Source organism: Pinus tabuliformis, chromosome 6 (genome assembly GCF_031772625.1).
Source record: "Pinus tabuliformis cultivar Carrire ecotype Pingquan chromosome 6, CPIR1, whole genome shotgun sequence".
Classification (NCBI taxonomy): Eukaryota; Viridiplantae; Streptophyta; class Pinopsida; order Pinales; family Pinaceae; genus Pinus; species Pinus tabuliformis.
In genome coordinates, this window is record NC_142292.1 from 1,411,148,434 (window position 1) to 1,411,168,573 (window position 20,140).

The 20,140-nt window shown below is 38.8% G+C and overlaps 3 protein-coding genes across 3 annotated transcripts; 2 read left to right on the forward strand and 1 right to left on the reverse strand.

The window, feature by feature from the left end:
* Positions 1-1,263: 1,263 nt before the first annotated feature.
* LOC149263932 (uncharacterized) lies at positions 1,264-2,016 on the forward strand. Its single transcript, XM_089388607.1, has one exon. It carries the CDS (start codon positions 1,343-1,345, stop codon positions 1,769-1,771), a length of 429 nt encoding a protein of 142 aa, XP_089244733.1. The 5' UTR covers positions 1,264-1,342; the 3' UTR covers positions 1,772-2,016.
* A 7,511-nt stretch (positions 2,017-9,527) lies between these two features.
* On the reverse strand, positions 9,528-9,962 carry LOC149263933 (uncharacterized). Its single transcript, XM_089388610.1, has one exon. The coding sequence runs from the start codon at positions 9,960-9,962 to the stop codon at positions 9,534-9,536; it is 429 nt and encodes a 142-aa protein (XP_089244736.1). The 3' UTR covers positions 9,528-9,533.
* Positions 9,963-14,268: 4,306 nt separating this feature from the next.
* Positions 14,269-19,775, forward strand: LOC149263934 (uncharacterized). The gene is made up of 2 exons (XM_089392654.1): positions 14,269-15,111; positions 15,813-19,775. The coding sequence occupies exons 1-2, from the start codon at positions 14,269-14,271 to the stop codon at positions 19,773-19,775; spliced, it is 4,806 nt and encodes a 1,601-aa protein (XP_089248780.1).
* The last annotated feature ends 365 nt before the right edge of the window (positions 19,776-20,140 follow it).

The window sequence follows — 20,140 nt, forward strand, 5'->3', positions numbered from 1 at the left end:
GTTATTGCCAAGGTTGCGCAGTTCCATCACCGTAAATTTAGGGAAGCTATTGAAATTGAAAGAAGGCCAAACAATCTCAATAGAGATGACGACTGGAAGATCAGTAGTTGTTGGATCCCTGCCCTTTCTTCCTAGTCATGCCTTCCCCTTGCCCCCCCTTCCCCTTTTCTGACCTTTTCTAGCTTTCTAGGTTCCCCCGTATCCCCGTATTATCCTGTATCCTTCTCCATTGAGCCATGACTTTTCTATCCTCCTAGAGTTTCTCCTATGGATAATTTATTTTATTAATTGTCATATTCTTGACCTTCTTGAATTTAGAATTTGTCTCTCTTTCTAATATTTTTATTACTACCATAACATTATCAATCCTGGCTTGTACTAACATCCCTAGATCCATTAGATGACTTTACTAATAATTTTGATATTAAGCTTTTACCCTTACCTTAATAATTCCAATTTTTTAAAACTAATATTCAATAATAATTTATTAATTCCATTCAATTATCAGTTATATTAAATCAATATTATTGTAAAACACCCCCTTTACGGGTCTTACCTGTATAACCTAGTACTGATAATATGAATAGGAATTATGATTTCTAGACTTATTTACCTAGATTGAGTATATCTTATCCCTATTGGATATTAAATGAATAAATAAATTAAAAAGAATTAAATAAATAAATTTAATAATTAAATAGATATATATAAATAAAATAAAATAAAATACAAATATATAATATATTAAAATATATAAATTAATAAATTAATTATTAAGAAGAAAATTATTTACTATGATTATAATATTATATTATTTATTATTACTATTAGTTATTAACTTTTGGAGTAGTCTACCTAGGCGGTAGAATGGCCCGTTTTCCGTCACCGGCCAGAAAATCATCCGGCTCCGGCCACCGGCAATCCCTCCGCCCTCCACCACCCTCCCCTAGCTCCGCCACCCTCCTTCTCCGCCACCCTCCCCTGGCAATCCTGACATTCCCTGCCATTCCCTGACAAAAAATCCGATCGCAGCTGGAGGGCCTGACATCCCCTGACAGATCGGGGACGAGCTGGAATTGCAGCCGTGGAGTATTATTGCCGGTTCCAATTTGAATTGAGGAAATGGTCACCTGCGCGCTGCTCACTCACCTTCCTCTTCGACTCGGCGCTTCCCGCTCTGCAATTCTGCTCTGCAGCTCGCCACCCAGGTACTCTTCGGTGAACCTGTTAGCATCCTCTGTTAACTCGTTGGCCAGTCCTTGGGATCAGTGATTTTATATTTCCTGAGTAGGGTTCGAGCTCAATTCCTGCCAAATCTGTCTGCGCGCCTGCTCTATTTCACATGGCCGATTTCTTTGGCCCTTCCTGTAACTACGACGAATGCAATGGTGTCATGGAGTCCGAGGTCAGCGGATGTGGAGATATGGAAGCTGCTATCCCGAAGCGCGTAATGAACAAACTCTTGGCGTGGCTCCACGCCAATTTAATTGCTTCTATGCAGAATCATTTCGGGAAAGTTACCAGGGCCATGATCTCTTCTCCGGGCTTCAATGACAATGTGAATGATTACTGTGGCTTGCTTTTGGATCAGGCCACATCTACCATACCGGAACTGAGAGCAGCCATGTTTATACCTGGAGCCAAGCACCGCGCTTTAAACGTGATTAAAATGCAGGTAAAGCAGGGGCTGGTTTTGCTGCTGGTTGGGAGTGGCGAAAACTATAATGACGCCAAGGCCTTTGTAGATCTGTATGTTACAGACACAGTTTAGCCAAATAATTAAATGCTACCGGGACTCGAGGTCTGAAACATAATGTAATGTAGTGTTGTAAGCTGTTATGCGGTTTTGTGACTCATCTTTGCTCCGGTAAAGCGGGCAGTGGGGGCCGAAACAACCGGGCAGATAAAACTGTAATGCCGTGAAAATATTTTCATTGTTAGTTCTCCTTTGTCTGAAAATGTTGTGTCATCTAAGTAGGTAGGGAAATTTCAAATGATAAATAACGATTTAATTCAGTGCTGGTTCAGGAATTTCAGTTCGGATCTACTGAGTTAGGGAAATTTCAAATGATAAATAACGATTTAATTCAATTCTGGTTCAGGAATTTCAATTCGCATCTTCTGAGTAGGGAACTTTTGAATGATAAATAACGATTTAATTCCGTTATGGTTCAGGAATTTCAGTTCGGATCTACTGAGAGAAGTTTATTTTGAAAATAATTTTACAAATTTCTTTAACAGAAATCGACCATAAATTTACTTTGAGAATAAATTTCGATATTTCTGTAACAGAAATCGACCTGGTGGTTTGTCAAACTAAACCTTGGCTTCACTGAAAAAGTAATTTCAAAAGGAAAAGTATGTTCACTATGAAGGCACTCAGATTATGGGACAAATCAAATCTTACTTTGAGTAATGACGGGACTGATTAAAGCATATTAAAGCATACTCTGAGTGGAAAGCACATACCATAGATCAAGATAACCTGAACATCACCTTTTCAATTCATTATGTTATTTTTTATTTGCAAAATGCAATGCATGTGGCTCTTAAAATGTTGACATTTCAGCAAAGTCATTACAATGCATGTGGTCGTATGAACATAACAGTGTACCACAGTGTAATGGAGTACGGCATCATTTGTCTGGTGGGACAATTGTTTTTCTTTGCCAAAAAAAATCAGACTTATCGAAAGCATATTTATGGATGATTTACATGAAAAAGTGTTTACTTTTTATTTTTTAATAGTAGTTTAATTGATAGATATTTTGGATTTTTTAATAGCGAATTTGTATCATAAAAGATAAAACATAACATTATAGTCACCGTTGTAAAATTACAAAAAAATAGTAATTTATTTTTCATAAAAGAAAATGTTAAATTTTTAGGTATTATATGTATAAATTTCTTATATTTATAAAATTTATATTTATTAGCTTGTTATGTTCTCTGTTTTATATAGGAAATTCTAATATTATTAATTATTTTGTAAATTATAACATTTTATTGAGATGTAATAATGTTGTCTTTTTTCACTTTTTGATTTAAATCTATTATAGGTATAAATTTATTATATTTATAAAATTTACATTTATTAGCTTGTTATGTTCTCTGTTTTATATATATAGGAAATTTTAATATTATTAATTACTTTGTAAATTATAACATTTTATTGAGATGCAGTAATGTTGTCTTTTCTTTTTTCACTTTTAGATTAGTTAAATTTCTAGATGAACAAAATTAGTAGACATCTTAACTTTTGAGGTAATGATTGAGTGTGGTTACTTAAATTGAGAAGCAAATTTCTAAACATTTGGTAATGTGGTTTTAGAGAAACTTTTTGTTGTTTATATTGTGCTAGAGTAATCATAATTATGAAAAATTTAAGAGGAATTGGTGTTCATTCTCTTAAAGAGTTGAAGTAATTGAGCTAATGGAAGTCCTGTTACACATGACTCTCCTAATATCTTGGGCCTTTGGAAAGTGAGGAGAGAATTGGTATTAATCCTCAAACCTTTAAAATAATTGAGAAAATGGAAATTATATTATACTAAGTGGACTCTTTGTGCTTAGACACATTACTCTCCTAATGAGATGGCCTTCCTATAATCCATAAAATTAGGAACTTCATAGATAAATTGGAATAAGATGCCAAAATAAACATCATTGCTTACCAATAAGCTAGTAGTATATTAAGACCAAAGGGCTCAAAAAGATGCACTATGAAATTGCTAGGAACCTAGAAAAGAGTCTATCACTACCTCTTTAAACAACCTACAAAAACATTAGACCCTTATGCCATCACCAAAATAATAAATCTCAACACAACAAGTAAAGGGCATTGTTTAACTATCTTAGATTTTGGAGTCAAACTATGTTTTTGTTGTTGTTTAAAATCCATTTTTGAATGTGTAAATGGATTCAAAGCTTTGAAAAACTCTTAGGGAACTCCTTTTTGTAGATTTCACATATCAAACTTGTGATTACAACAAATTCGTGCAGGATTATAGGAAAATTTAATTAAAAAATATGCTCAAAAGACCTCCAAAACCTAGAATAGTTAATTATAACTATATAACAAGTCAGAGGCAAAAGGAGTGGAGGATATGGTGGCTCATTAACATCTTTGTCTGTAACTTCTACCAGTGGACATGCTTCAAAACATCTGGTGCACTCTCCATACGGCCTGGCATTAATACTAGTGCTCTGTTTCTCTTATCTTTAGTTTTGTTTATATGTCAGTAGTTGTCATAATATTGTTACATAAGATTTTTTTAAAGTTTTTTAATTTTAATAAAAGCAAAGTTATATAGACAGATTTACATAAATTCCAATTGGGTAACTATGTAGAGTAAGTGAGTTTAGAACTATTGGATAAAGTTGGGGAGAGGGAAATTGCCAATGATTATTATTGTGAAAAAGATTTACATAAATTCCAATTGGGTAACTATGTAGACTAAGTGAGTTTAGAACTATTGGATAAAGTTGGGGAGAGGGAAATTGTGGATGATTTTTTTTTTTTTTAGACAAATTTCGGTTGCTATATATTGATCTGAAAAAAAGAAGAGGCAGTTCGCCATACATATAGTGCTTCCTGAGCATTCTGGATCCAAGGAATTACAAAAAGGGTTCCTTCCTTGATCCTTGTTCTAGTATTCCTGCCTCTGAGGCTTCTTATACTACTGTAAATCCTTACATACTGCAAACACCAAAATTTACAACTACATAGCATAACTAATCTATCTCTATATGACTGATCTTCCTTGCTGTGGACGCTTCTGGGTATGGGTCTGGCTCATCCTGTTTTGCACTAGAAGAGGAAGGAACATCCTTGAACTTTTTGTCCATCATGAACTTGAGGACAGTTATCGATTCTTCTGCATGGCTGCACCTATTGGCCAAGCTGCTGAACTGCTCATGTAAGGAATTGACTCTGTGTAAGAAAAGATTGATCTCTGCCCGATACTTCTCATTGAGAATTCTGTACTGATCTTCCAGTCTTGTTTCCAGACTTCGAACTTGATCCTCCAGGGCCCGCTGTTGTGCTCGCAATTCCTCGAACTCTGCCTGAAGGTCTCTGCAGTGGAAGCAATCTTCTGGACGATCCATTAGCGCTGGATAATTCCTGTCTGCGCTGCCGGCCTCTTTAGTGCGGGACCTCTGAGCTCTCCACTTACAACAGGCTACAATCACAGCTCGCGCAGGGTTGTTGTGATTCTGTTGAGCGCTATGATAGCTACCTCGGGCTGCTTGGAGATAGGCGGAAGCGATGATATTCTGATGCTCGTGGACACAAGCTTTCACTATGAATTGAAGGGTCATGCCACCCAGGATATATATAGAGTCCATTCGCAGGCTATGAGGGCGGGAAGATGCCCATCTACGTCTCCCTGTACTCCACCAAATGGTCAAATGCATATCTTGAACTGCGTATGAGATCTGTCTGTTAGGACGATTTTCTCCTGAACTTCTCTTGATTCCCATGCGCTGAATCGATCTCCCAATCTTATTTCTGATCCAAATCCTGCCTACCTTACCTGTTCTATCATCTGCACTGATTACTTGTCTGTTGTCATTGATTCTGTCATCTGAGGTACCCCTGCTGTTGACTAGACATTGAATATTCATGGTAACGGTTGGAAAAAGGTATTATTGTTACACCTCAGGCTACCCTTGGAGCGTTCGCATGCCCTATTGGCATACTTATCAGCCTCCTTGTTCAGTCCATGCAGGATGTGGTAGTATATGACCTCTTCCATTGAAGCGTGAAGGGCCTGATTCCTATAATTTATCTGCAGTAGAAGGATATTCGATGTGGTCTGCCTCTGCGCCATAAGCCTAATAATTATTGCTGAATCCCCAAACACTATTGCCTTCTTTATCCCTAACTTTAACAGCTGTGTGAGGCCATGATACAGTGCCAATCCCTCTGCCCTGTTATTGGAGATCTCTCCCAGCCCCCATTCGAATTGTAGTATTCTTTCTCCATTAGCATTGCAAATTAGACCCCCTGCACCGGCTTGGCCCGGGTTCGATTTAGAAGCACCATCAAAAAATAAGTAGAACCTGTTACAGTTTCTCAACCAATTCGCAAATTCCTCTTCCTTTAGCCTCAGCTTCCACTTCCATGCCCTGTTTGTTTCTTTCGTTTGTATCCTTCCTTGGTTTGTTTCCTGAGCGCTAGCAATATTCTCTTGGACATAACTGATCAGGTTTCTCTCTTCCATGCTGTAATTAGTTGCCTCGATCTTGCCTTTGGTGTGGTTTGTGACTGTCTCCACCGCTAACATCTTTGCCTTGTGGCACATAACTCTGATGTTACAGCCTTTCTCCTGGAAGACCTTTCCATTTCTTGCCAACCAGATGCGCCATAAGAGGGTTAGAGGTATGGTATTCCATATCCTTTGCGTCAATTTACTCCTTTTCTCTTTCCATGGACAATTCTTCCTCCATTTGTGAATCGTTTCTGCAATAGTTGCCTGAGGCTCCCAGGGAGCATCCCCAATTGAGGCCATCTTTCTCCAGCATTCATCAGCCACCGGACAATCTATAAACAGGTGTTGTATTGTTTCCTCTGATCTACAGCAGTTTGGACATCTGGATGGCCCCATTATGCCTCTTTTCTTTAAATTTTCCGCTGTTAGAGTTTTCCCTTTCAGGAGCAGCCAAATGAAGAATTTGACTTTGGGGGGTGCTTCTGCTCTCCATACCAGTTTCCATTGGTTCCATATGTCCTGTGGGAAGTTGCTGTCACATAAAAGTTGATGACCAGCTTTAGCCGTGTATTGAGTTCCGGTTGGGTCCCAACGATATCCATCTTGCTTACCTTCTTGGATCGGAGCTTTGCTGTGTAGGAGATTCTTTAGGGCAGTGAGACTAGTATTTAGCTCTCTGGGGTGATCCGGGAAATTCCAACCTGTCCATGCTTGAGAATGATTGTCCCATTGTGATATTTGAGCCAAGTACAATATTCCTTTACTATTTAGCCAATTTATGGCAGGGATTGCCTCCATTTTTGATCCTATAGGATACTTCCCTAGAATTCTGTCTGTGGAGAAATTGATGCTGCTCCCCCCTCCTGGGACCTTTGAGATATTCTGAGACATAAAGGAAATGGCCTTCTTGCAGAAATTGTGGATGATTATTATTGTGAAAAGATGTTGTAGAAAAGTTTGGATTAAGGTTATTTATATATTGGTAGTGGTCATAATATTGTATAAAACTCTTTTTTTTTTTCTTTTTTTTAATAAAAATAACATTTGCAAGTGGTAGTGATTTGATGTATTTTTGATGTGCCAATCTTCATAACCATCATGTTGTAATGGATTATGTTTTGAAAACTTGAATGCACAATTAATATATTTTATTTCTCTTTTAGAAACATTGTTTCTAATAGTAGTTTGGAGCATAGACAAATATGAGTCAATTTGGAGGTTCATTCCAAGTATTTGGTTAACTTGTGTTAGTAGTTTCAAGTGTAGACAAATATTTTCAAGTCAGGATTTATTTTAAGTATTTAGTTAGTGCACATCTCTTGGTTTGCATTGTATTATATTGAAGCCTTCATTGTTAGGGCTCGCCCACATAATTTTGGCATCCATTTGCTTTTATTCTATTAAAATTGTGTTCTTGTTCAACTTTCCCTATCTATTTAGAAACAATAGTTCAACCATAGTGAAACTTACAATCTTTGTCTTTAGGTAGGGAGCTTGATGATATCATTTCACTTCTATTTCTGAATATCTAAATGCCTCGATTGGGTTTGCAATCACCAACGTTTGTTTTATCTAAACATGTCACTGTAGATGTTAACGTAGAGCACAATTTGTGTCTCCATTCTAGGGGCTTGTGTATCTCTACAATCTTTGTCTTTAGGTAGGGAGCTTGATGATATCATTTCACTTCTATTTCTGAATATCTAAATGCCTCGATTGGGTTTGCAATCACCAACGTTTGTTTTATCTAAACATGTCACTGTAGATGTTAACGTAGAGCACAATTTGTGTCTCCATTCTAGGGGCTTGTGTATCTCTATTTTCACCATCCCTTGTTGAGCATAATTTAGGGAAGAAACTATCATAGTTGGTAATACATAAATACGAATATGTTTCTCATGCATTTTTAATTGGCTACATATTAGCTTTGGGGTAAAAATACAATGTTGATATGCCATTATTTCAACATTTACATGTCAAAATTAGTGTTTTCAACAAATTAACTTTTTCAATTTTATTTAAACATTGTCATAATCTTTTAAACATTGATATATCAAGATCCTTGATAATCATTGATATATCTACATTTTTTATGTTAAGTATGTTGATGGGTTTATGATTTTTTTCTCCCAGTGAAAAAATGTAATTTTACTTTAAAAAGATATAAAATTACATTTTTTAGATGCATATCATTGTACGCATTCTCATATACATATGATGATCAAACAATATAGATGGCTCTAAGCTAGTTATGCTTAGGGAGATTTCCACAAGCTTCCAAGCTTACATTTTATGATACAAATTCGCTATTAAAAAATCCAAAATATCTATCAAATAAACTACTATTAAAATATAAAAAGTAAACACTCTTTCATATAAATCATCAATAAATATGCTTTCGATAAGTCTGATTTTTTTTGGCAAAGAAAAACAATTGTCCCACCAGACAAATGATGCCGTACTCCATTACACTGTGGTACACTGTTATGTTCATACGACCACATGCATTGTAATGACTTTGCTGAAATGTCAACATTTTAAGAGCCACATGCATTGCATTTTGCAAATAAAAAATAACATAATGAATTGAAAAGGTGATGTTCAGGTTATCTTGATCTATGGTATGTGCTTTCCACTCAGAGTATGCTTTAATATGCTTTAATCAGTCCCGTCATTACTCAAAGTAAGATTTGATTTGTCCCATAATCTGAGTGCCTTCATAGTGAACATACTTTTCCTTTTGAAATTACTTTTTCAGCGAGGCCAAGGTTTAGTTTGACAAACCACCAGGTCGATTTCTGTTATAGAAATATCGAAATTTATTCTCAAAGTAAATTTCTGGTCGATTTCTGTTAAAGAAATTTCTAAAAGTATTTTCAAAATAAACTTCTCTCAGTAGATCCGAACTGAAATTCCTGAACCAGAACTGAATTAAATCGTTATTTATCATTTGAAATTTCCCTACTCAGAAGATGCGAATTGAAATTCCTGAACCAGAATTGAATTAAATCGTTATTTATCATTTGAAATTTCCCTAACTCAGTAGATCCGAACTGAAATTCCTAAACCAACACTGAATTAAATTGTTATTTATCATTTGAATTTCCCTACCTACTTAGATGACACAACATTTTCAGACAAAGGAGAACTAACAATGAAAATATTTTCACGGCATTACAGTTTTATCTGCTCGGTTGTTTCGGCCCCCACTGCCCGCTTTACCGGAGCAAAGATGAGTCACAAAACCGCATAACAGCTTACAACACTACATTACATTATGTTTCAGACCTTGAGTCCCGGTATCATTTAATTATTTGGCTAAAATGTGTCTGTAACATATAGATCTACAAAGGCCTTGGCGTCATTATAGTTTTCGCCACTCCCAACCAGCAGCAAAACCAACCCCTGCTTTACCTGCATTTTAATCACGTTTAAAGCGCGGTGCTTGCCTCCAGGTATAAACATGGCCGCTCTCAGTTCCGGTATGGTAGATGTGGCCTGATCCAAAAGCAAGCCACAGTAATCATTCACATTGTCATTGAATCCCAGAGAAAAGATCATGGCCCTGGTAACTTTCCCGAAATGATTCTGCATAGAAGCAATTAAATTGGCATGGAGCCATGCCAAGAGTTTGTTCATCACGCGCTTCGGGATAACAGCTTCCATATCTCCACATCCACTGGCCTTGGACTCCATGACACCATTGCATTCGTCGTAGTTACAGGAAGGGCCAAAGAAATCGGCCATGTGAAATAGAGCAGGCGCGTAGACAGATTTGGCAGGAATTGAGCTCAAACCCTACTCAGGAAATATAAAATTACTGATCCCAAGCACTGGCCAACGAACTAACAGAGGATGCTAACAGGTTCATCGAAGAGTACCTGGGTGGCGAGCTGCAGAGCGAGAAGCGCTGAGTCGAAGAGGAAGGTGAGTGAGCAGCGCGCGGGTGACCATTTCCTCAATTCAAATTGGAACCTGCAATAATACTCTGCGGCTGCAATTCCAGCTCGTCCTGGATCTGTCAGGGGATGTCAGGCCCTCCAGCTGCGATCGGATTTTTTGTCAAGGAATGGCAGGGAATGTCAGGATTGGTAGGGGAGGGTGGCCGAGAAGGAGGGTGGTGGAGCTAGGGGAGGGTGGCCGAGAAGGAGGGTGGCGGAGCTAGGGGAGGGTGGCCGAGAGCGGAGGGATTGCTGGTGGTGGGAGCCGTACGATTTTCTGGTCGGTGACGGAAAATGGCTCATTCTACCGCCTAAGTAGACTACTCCTTAACTTTTGACTTATTAACCCATGATTAACATTATAAGAATATTTTAATATAATATTACAAATCTGGCCATTTTTATATAGCCATTGATGGTCACACCTAGCTGTTTGAAAGATCTGCTCTCCGTATTTAATATGCAGCCATGATCTGACTCTTCAACTTGTCATGACGATAAACCACACTGGTTGGTTCGAAACGCGTAGACAAATGTTTTCTACATGTGATTTACATCGAAACCCTTCTTAAAACTATAAGAAATAAGTTTTAATTTAATATAGAGGTCTTCTAATTTATCAAAGAATTAATGTCCTAAAGGATGGAAAATCGGATACCTTTTTAATCTAGCAGACTTTATAATGATCTTTCCATTAAAGGTCATTAACTAACTTGGAGTTAATAAGATAATTATTTCTAACCATAACCAACACTTCACAGTAAGTTACACAACTACACATGCATTTGTGGCAATTTGAACCAAATAAAAAACATTTCAAACAACTACTTCTATTTTTAAGAAACATTTCTAACAACTAAGTTTACTTTTATATTTAAAAATATATGTTAAATTACAAAACTTAACAATTTCATTAGGAATAATATGACAAAATTTTATGGAAGAAAATAAAAATTCACTTTATTAATACCAATTTTTAAACCATACCTAAAAATATTAATGATGATCAACCTAAAAATTCACTTTATTAAACTACACCTTTATATTATTAAAATTTTAAAATTTTTAAATCACTAAATTCATTTTTACATTTAAAAAAAACATTACACTTTAAAAAATTAACAATATAAAATTACAAATTCTCTTATAATCATATTATGAAACAAAACTAGTATAATAATATTAATATATTGTAATATAATATAATATAATTCGCTGTTTAATATTATTTAAAAAAATTAAATCAAATTAAATTAAAATTTTAATAATTATGATTGGGTTAAAACATAAAACTAATAAATTATAAGAAATAATTTATTTATTTATTTATTTTTAATTAATTAATTAATTAATTTATTTTTTTTTAATTAATTAATTAATTTTTTTTTTTTTTTTTTTTTTTTTTTTTTTTTTTTTTTTAAGTCTACTCCTATATTGATACAAAATGTTTTACAACGAGGTAGCAGCCTCAAGAGGTCTAGCCTGGAAGATGGCTTACTCACATGACAGATCTGAAAGATGACCCAAAGAAACTAGCAGCAGACCGACTAGAACTAAGACTATGACCGGAACATTTAAATAGGAACCACCATGTCAAAATGCAGACTGATACTTTTGACCCGAACTGTTAACATAGACAGAAAACAACTAAACATTTCCCGTTGAACAGACACGATAACTGCAAAAGAGAACGACAACCTGATCAAGCATCATGAGCCGTGGAAGGCAATTCTTCCACAATCCGACAACCGAAACTGGAGAAGTCGTCATCGTCGGAGGGATGGCCCTCTTCTTTTGGCGGACCCCCTTCACTTGGAATATTCGAACGCGCTAGAGCAGGCTTATCCTGGGAAGCAGAACCCCTTGGGACATCGCCCTGCTGGCTCGGATTCTGAGAGGTGCCAGGCAAATCTTCCACCCCCGGCTTCGATGTCGCATTTGGAATTGCCGAAACCAAGCCTACTGCGCCATCACTCAGCTGAATCGTAACAGTAACAATGAAAGAGTGATTGCTGAGAGTGCAGGGGATTTGAAAGCGGGTTGAGTGCTCATGAGAATGGTGGGGGTTCGACATTGCGGCCATATTTCCTCGGCCACGACCACGACCTCGTTTGGGAGCAGGATGACTTTCAGAAGAAGAGCCAGAGAAGGTGTCCGCGGAAGAGGAAGAAGCCTGGCGTAAGGGCCGACCACGGACCCCGCCCCTTCGGCAACCCATTCTTTGGCACAGGATTGTCATGCTACTCAGGGCAAAAAGAGCAGGACAGACAGCAAGTCTTTGCAAATCAGGGGAGACTGGAAGGGGGAGAGTTATCACGTTTGCTGGAGAATTGAGAAAGCTGGAGGGCATACAACTGAAGAAAATGCTGAAGGGACTTTGGAGATCCAGGAAGTCCAACACAGAAACTACTCCGCGAGCCTGAACGCCATGGATTCCTGAATCATCCCCAGAGCAGAGCACTGCACCTGCGAGGAGGCCAGACATATGCGAAATAGGAACAGAACTGAATTGGGGGAGCGCCATGGGATTAGAGCGAGGGAGCCTGTGTAGAATGTCGAGCCGCATTAACGCAGCCATGAATGAGCTATCCAGGATATTGAAGACAGACAACAAGTAAGGCCAGGTGTCACATAATGTACTCCATGCGCCTGCTCCTCCTGTCGACTTCGTACCATTACCTGTCCCGTTCACCCGCATCCGGGAAATAATAAATAATTTTTAATCCAATAAAGATCTTCTAATTTATCAAAGAATTAATGTCCTAAAGGATGGAAAATAGGATAGCTTTTTAATTGACCACTTTATAAAGATATTTCCATTAAAGGTCATTAACTAAGACTTTATAATGATCTTTCCATTAAAGGTCATTTAATTTTATATCTAAAAATGTATGTTAAATTACCAGAGTTAACAATTTCTTTTTTTTTGGTAGGCAAGCACCCACGGCGATTTGAACCAGTGACCTATCGCAAGGAGTGCCTTAATAGTGCACCCATTCACCATCAATCCAAAGCCCCTTGGGACAAGACTTAACAATTTCATTAAGAATAATATCACCAAATTTTATGGGAAAAAACAAAAAAAAACAAAAATTCACTTTATTAAACTGTATCTTTATTAATACCAATTTTTAAACCATAACTAAAAATATTAATGACGATCAACCTAAAAATTCACTTTATTAAACTACGCCTTTATATTATTAAATTTTTAAGATTTTAAAATCACTAAATTCATTTTTACATTTAAAAAAAATAAACAATATAAAATTACAAATTCTCTTATACTCATATTATGAAACAAAACTAATATAATAATATTAATATATTGTAATGTAATATAATATAATTTAATGTTTAATATTTTACTATTTAAATAAATTACATTAAAAATTTAATAATTATGAGTGGATTAAAACATAAAACTAATAAATTATAAGAAATAATCTTTAATCCAATAGACAAATCTTCTAATTTATCAAAGAATTATGGTTCATCATCAAGACAAGATGAAAAATCAACTTTATTAATACCAATTTTTAAACCATATTTAAAAAATATTAATTATCGTTTCAACCTAAAAATATTAATCATGATCGAATTTAATAATTACAAACTTTAACTTTTAAATAAAATAATAAATTATAATAATAATAAAAATAATTATTATATTATTAAAATTTTAAGATTTTTAAATCACTAAATTCATTTTTACAATTAAAAACACATTACATTTAAAAAAATAAATAAACAATATAAAATTACAAATTCTTTTATACTCATATTATGAAACAAAACTAATATAATAATATTAATATATTGTAATATAATATAATATAATTTGGTACATAATCGGATTCGGCTGAGGAGAGTGCGACCAGGTCTCTGCTACGAGCCTCGGCTCCACTCGACCTGCCCTCCACGGGCTCTCAACCCTGCGTTCCTCCTAGATCCGATGACTGCATTCTACGACTTCAGATCTAATCGGATCTAGACAGATAGGCCCTTCTTTCTACGATTTCAGATCTGATCGGATCTAGACAGATAGTCGCCCTTCTGGCTAGGGGGTGATCTCTGCTGCGCTGCCCCTGTGGCGGCCGGCATCAAGCCTGATGGAGACTCAGGGCCAAGATCCACCCTCCGGACTTGCCGCAGAGGCATTTAACCAGCTCCTGGCAGGCTTGCCTCCGAAAAAAAGAAATGATGCCTCTAAATTCGTCAAGAAAATAGATGAAATTCCAGAGATCTCTCTGCCTCCGGAGACTCCCATGCAGGTAGCTTTGTCACTGGCGGATCGGGGACTTATTGGCCAATTCACAGGACTTTGGCCCTCCCCGAAAACTACAGAGCAATGGGTTAACAGGAACTGGGCGCCACTGATCAGCCAAAGTGTTACCTCTTACTTTCTAGGGCGAGGGTTTTTTCTCTTCGAATTTACCTCCAAAGAAGACAAAGACCTGATCTTTAGAAATGGACCGTATTTCATGGGTCCTCAGGGTCTCTACCTGAATAAATGGACACCAGATTTCGACCCGACGGTAGATGTTCCCAAGGCTGTTCCAATATGGGTTCGTCTCCCAAATCTGTCGGTCCACTGTTGGAACTGGGACTCCTTGAAACACATCGGCAACTCCCTCGGGAAATTCATCGATCGGGCAAGCAACAAGGATCAGTACGATTGTGCCAGGATCTGCGTGGAGGTAGATCTAGAGGAGGGCTTACCAGAAGCAATCAAAATCAAAGTCGGCAGCTGGTCCCATGTGCAGATCTTGGATTATGAACAGCTGCCTTTCAAATGCAGGAAATGCCACGTGTATGGGCACTTCGCTAGAAACTGCCCGACTAACCCAGAGCCAGAGAAAGGAAACGAAGAGGGCTGGAATCAAGTAAGACGAACTAGAGCCAACCACAAGGGACAGAAACAGGGTGGACTATCCGGCAAAGGCAATCTTCAGGTTAATGCCCAGAGACCCCCTACAAAAAAGACGCAAGAAAACAAATTTGTCCTTCTAAGCCAACCGACAGAAGACATTCCAGAGGCAGAGATCCAAAAGCCAGAATCCTCAAGGAAAAGCACACCTCCAGTTTCCCCCAAAGAAGCTGAGAACCCCAAAGACACGGACCCAGAAGACGAAGAAGAAGAACAAGAAACTGAGGAGTCAGAAGAAGAAGGAGAAATAGGAGAATCCCAAACCTCGGTAAGAAGATCAGCAAGAGGGCGCAAAACAGACAAAGAGAAAAGAGAGCAGCAGACCTACAAAGATAAGCTACAGGGCAGCCAACCAACGCTGGAAAAGCTCCTTGCTTCAAAGCCCAAAATGTTGAAAAACCAACCCCAAGGCTCCAAGGGAGCCCAGCAGAAGCATAACTAATGAAGGTCATCTCCTGGAACTGTGGAGGTATGGGGAGCAAAGTCAAGGAAGAAGCCATAAGAAATCTAATAAGAACAGAAGCCCCAGACATACTTCTCATCCAGGAGACCAAACTGGAAGACAAACTCTTCCTACAAATAAGCAAAAATTTGTGGCCCAAAAGCGAAGCAAGAGCAATTTCAGCCAGGGGTGCCTCAGGAGGGATCGGTACTCTATGGAACTCCAACAAATATGCACTCAACTTTGAAGCAAGCAACATTCATTGGTTGATGCTAAAAATGCAGAACCTCGACACAAAGGAAATCATTACTCTCTTCAATGTATATTCTCCAGTCAATATAAGGGAGAAAAAGGAATGCTGGGATACTATAAAACGACAGGCAGATCTGATAAGTCTGGAAAATGCAATCATTGCTGGAGACCTCAATCTCACTCTCCATTCATCTGAGAAAAGGGGAGGAAGCATAGTCCGAGATCCGGCAAGAGAATGGGCGGAGGATCTTCTGCAAGATTGGGACTTGCTAGACATCAAACCCTCATCAGGTAAGTTCTCATGGTCTAACAAAAGAGTAGGTCCTGGGCATATAGCTGCCAGGCTAGATAGATTTTTCATCCAAAGTTCTTTCCTGCTACTTGGTCTAGAACCTAGAATGCATATTCTTCCTTGCAGCATCTCGGATCATAAGCCGGTAAAGCTAGAGCTGCTTGCCCACTCAGATCTGGGCCCCATCCCCTTCCGTTTCAGCCCCCTCTGGGTAAAGGAGCCCCTCTTCATGCAAACAATCAAAGACTATTGGAGCCAGCCTGTTAAAGGCTCACCTTTCTTCATTTGGGAGGAAAAACTCAGAAGGGTAAAAGGAGTCTTGAAATGCTGGGCAAAAACCCTTCCAAATCCAGCAACAGAAAGGAAAGTCATCAAATCCTCCCTTGCCTCTCATCAAACTTGCATGGAGAGCGCCATAATCACAAAGGAGATGATAGACCAAGAAACTCATCTACAACAGAGCTATCATAAGGCCTGCTTGGCCGAAGAAGAATACTGGAGATTAAAATCGCGGAATCTCTGGCTTAAAGCAGGAGATAGGAATACGGGCTTCTTCCATAAGCAAGCCCAGGCTAGGAAATGCTTCAACACTATTTCTGAGATCAAGGAAGATAATGATACGCACAAGGAATTTGTAGACATCAAGAAAGCAACCTATTTACATTTCCAAAATCTATTCACTGATGATCAGGAGCCGCTCCTGCACCAAGAGCTGTTAGACATTATCCCTCAAGCAATCTCTCCTCGTATGAACAGGGTTCTAGAGGCCAAAATCACAAAAGAGGAAGTTAAAAAAGCCCTCTTTGACATGGAGCCGGACAAGGCCCTGGGGCCAGATGGCTTCTCAGCCAGATTTCTCCAAGTCTGCTGGCCGATTATGGAAAAGGACCTTCTTAAAATGGTACAAAAGTCTCAAAATTCTCAGAAAATAGGAGGAAGCACAAACTCTGCTTTCTTAGCTCTCATACCAAAGGAAAAAGGTGCCAACAATTTCAGCATATTTTGCCCTATCTCACTTTGCAACACTGGGTACAAATTAATTACCAAGGTCATTTCAAACAGGCTAAAGCCCATCCTGCCAAAAATAATTCCGGAAAACCAAGGAGGCTTTATTCAGGGAAGGCAAATCGTGGACAACTACACTCTCGTTCAAGAGGCAATACATTCAAGTCTTCACCGAAAGGAACAAGGTATGGTGATCAAACTCGACTTAGCAAATGCTTTTGATCGAGTCAATCATAGATTCCTTTTAAAAGTTATGTGTAAATTTGGATTTGGAGCAAATTTTATAAAGTGGGTCCGGGCTTGCATCTCAGAGCCTTGGATTGCCCCCCTAGTAAACGGAAGAGCCACAAAATTTTTCAAAACCTCGAGGGGCCTCAGGCAGGGATGCCCTCTCTCCCCCCTGCTCTTTGTCATTCAAGCCTCTGTCTTCAGTTTTCTGTTAGATAAAAAAATGCAAGATCAAGATATCAATGGCCTGTGTATAGCTAGAGGGGTCAAAAGCTTAAACCATGCCTTATTTGCGGATGATACCCTGCTGTTAGGCAGCGCCACCCTCTCCTCCGCCTCCAAGTTTAAAGCTGCCCTGGATGTCTCCATCAAGGCTTCTGGCAGTGCACTTAACAAGAATAAATGTCATATTTACAGCTGGAATACCTCGCCAAGGGTTCTCTCTGCTATCTCTAGATGTCTGGATTTTGCTGCCTCATCCTCCTGGACCTCTTTTAAATATCTGGGCCTCCCTGTCTGTCATAAAAGGCTCTCTGTCAAAGACTGGCATCCACAGCTTGAAAATTTCAAGTCTAGAATCCAATCCTGGGGCTTCCGCTGGCTCAACGCTGCTGGCAAGTCAGTCCTTGTGAAATCTGTGCTCTCCAGCCTCCCAATATTCCATTTTGCAGGTCTCCTTGCTCCATTAACCATTCTCAACAAGATGGATGAGTTTATGCGTAGATTTTTTTGGAAGGGCGGAAAGCAAAATGAAAGGAAAATCCCTCTCATCAGCTGGGAAACTATTGCCAAGCCGTTGTGGGAAGGTGGTCTGAACTTCAAAAACATAGGTCACCAGAACGTGGCTATGGCAGCAAAGACCATCTGGAGGATCATTGCGCCCAAACCTGGATGGGCTCAGCTCGCTTTATGGAAGAAGTATTTCAGGGGATCTCGATTAAGATGTCTAGAGAATGAAACTCAGGCTCAGAACTCACCTCTCATCAAGCAGAACTCATCATTTCTCAAACTTTACGCTAAAGCAGGCCCCCTAATCAGAGAGCACTCTTATTGGATCCCCAGGAATGGCAGGAGGATAAAAATCTGGACCGACCGAATTATGAATAAGGAGCCTTTGGAAAACAGAATCGCCACTAGGGATCTGCGCACGTGGATGGATAGCAATGGGCTGTGCACACTCTGGGATATCTCACGGTGGCACGATGAGATCTGGGCGGGCTGGAAGAGTGTGGCAGTGCCGGATCACCTGCGCAAGGAATGGACCACGCTGACAGAGTATCTTCACGGCCTGGCCCCCACGCAGATGAGAAAACAGGATCAGAAGGGATGGGGAACGCATGACAGAGGGTACACGGTTGCCATGGGATACAGAAAGTTAATTGAGAAACCACATGTTCCACCCGATCCAGCACCGTGGCATGGAGTATGGCGCACCCCCTCTTGGCCAAAGACGGATTTTTTTGCCTGGCAGCTCTGCCATGAAAGAATTCTCACACACGACATTCTGCAAAGGAAAGGAATCCACGGACCTTCTATATGCCCTCTGTGCAAAGAAAATTCCGAGACAGCTGCGCACATAATGCTGGAATGCAAGTTTTCCAAAAGAATCTGGAGCTTCTTCGTTCAGAACTTGAATTTCACCTTCTTATTGCCAAATTCCATTGTGGAGCTGTTCTCAAATTGGACAACCAAATATCCAGGTCAGCCTCCAAGAAATCAGGTAGTTAAAACAGCATGGGACATTCTTCCAAAGACAATCTACTGGCAAATCTGGCTAGAACGGAATAGAAGAATTTTCAGTGGCACAAATCAGAACAACAAGGTTTTAGAGAGCAAAGTTAAAAGCCAAATCAAGGAATGCCTAGCTGACATTAAAGATGATTCAAACCTCAGCCATCAAGATATTTCCTGGGGTTCACTCATTGGCTTGCAATTCCATCCAGCAAACAGAGCTGTCCCATCTTACAAAAATTGGCATATAAGAAAATCTGAAGACGAATTTAAAGAATGGCTCAATGCGCTTTCAAGACATACCCTCTTCTTTGATGGGGCAGCAAAGGGAAACCCGGGCAAAGCTGGTGCAGGAGGGGTCATAGTAAACCCAAAGGGGGAAATAATTCACTCCTTCGCATGGGGGCTTGGACATACAACCAGCGTGCAAGCTGAGGCTCTAGCTCTATACCAAGGCCTCAAGATCCTCCAAGACACAAATATTGAAACAACCAATGTAATCGGTGACTCTCAAATTATAATAGATGCAATGATATCCAGCTCTGCAGTGACGGATCTCAAGCTTACTAGACTGATATCCAGAATCAAGGGATTTGGAAAACGCTTCCAGAGCTTAAACTACTTTCATGTGCTGAGAGCCCTCAACAAAGAGGCGGACAAAGAGGCCAATAAAGCCACTCTCCTCTCAACAGGAATCAAGCAGAAAGACAAAGAAGAATCATGGGATCCCATCCCTTAATCTGCAGGCTCCAATGTTTTACTGCCTTCTTTTAAAGCAATTTGTCTGTATCTCCAAGTGGGGGAAAATAATTAAAAACATAGACACTAGATCAAGGAAGAACTTTGTAAGAATAAGATGCATGCTCACTCACAAAAGTGACCCGCATCAGAATACAGAAGACCTCTATGTAATCAGTTTACCGGCATTCAGCCCAAGAGGAATATAAATACCCCATACCCGTTTTCGTAAAATATATATATATATATATATATAATTTAATGTTTAATATTTTATTATTTAAACAAATTAAATTATGAATTTAATAATTATGAGTGGAGTTAATAAGATAATTATTTCTAACCATAACCAACACTTCATGGTAA

Excerpts from the sequence above, each read along its gene's own strand:
- LOC149263934 (XM_089392654.1), top strand. The coding sequence starts at position 14,269 with ATGGAGACTCAGGGCCAAGATCCACCCTCCGGACTTGCCGCAGAGGCA. Across the intron at positions 15,112-15,812 it reads CCGGCAAAGGCAATCTTCAG|AACCTCGACACAAAGGAAAT; the intron begins GTTAATGCCCAG and ends CTAAAAATGCAG.
- LOC149263932 (XM_089388607.1), top strand. The coding sequence starts at position 1,343 with ATGGCCGATTTCTTTGGCCCTTCCTGTAACTACGACGAATGCAATGGT.
- LOC149263933 (XM_089388610.1), bottom strand. The coding sequence starts at position 9,962 with ATGGCCGATTTCTTTGGCCCTTCCTGTAACTACGACGAATGCAATGGT.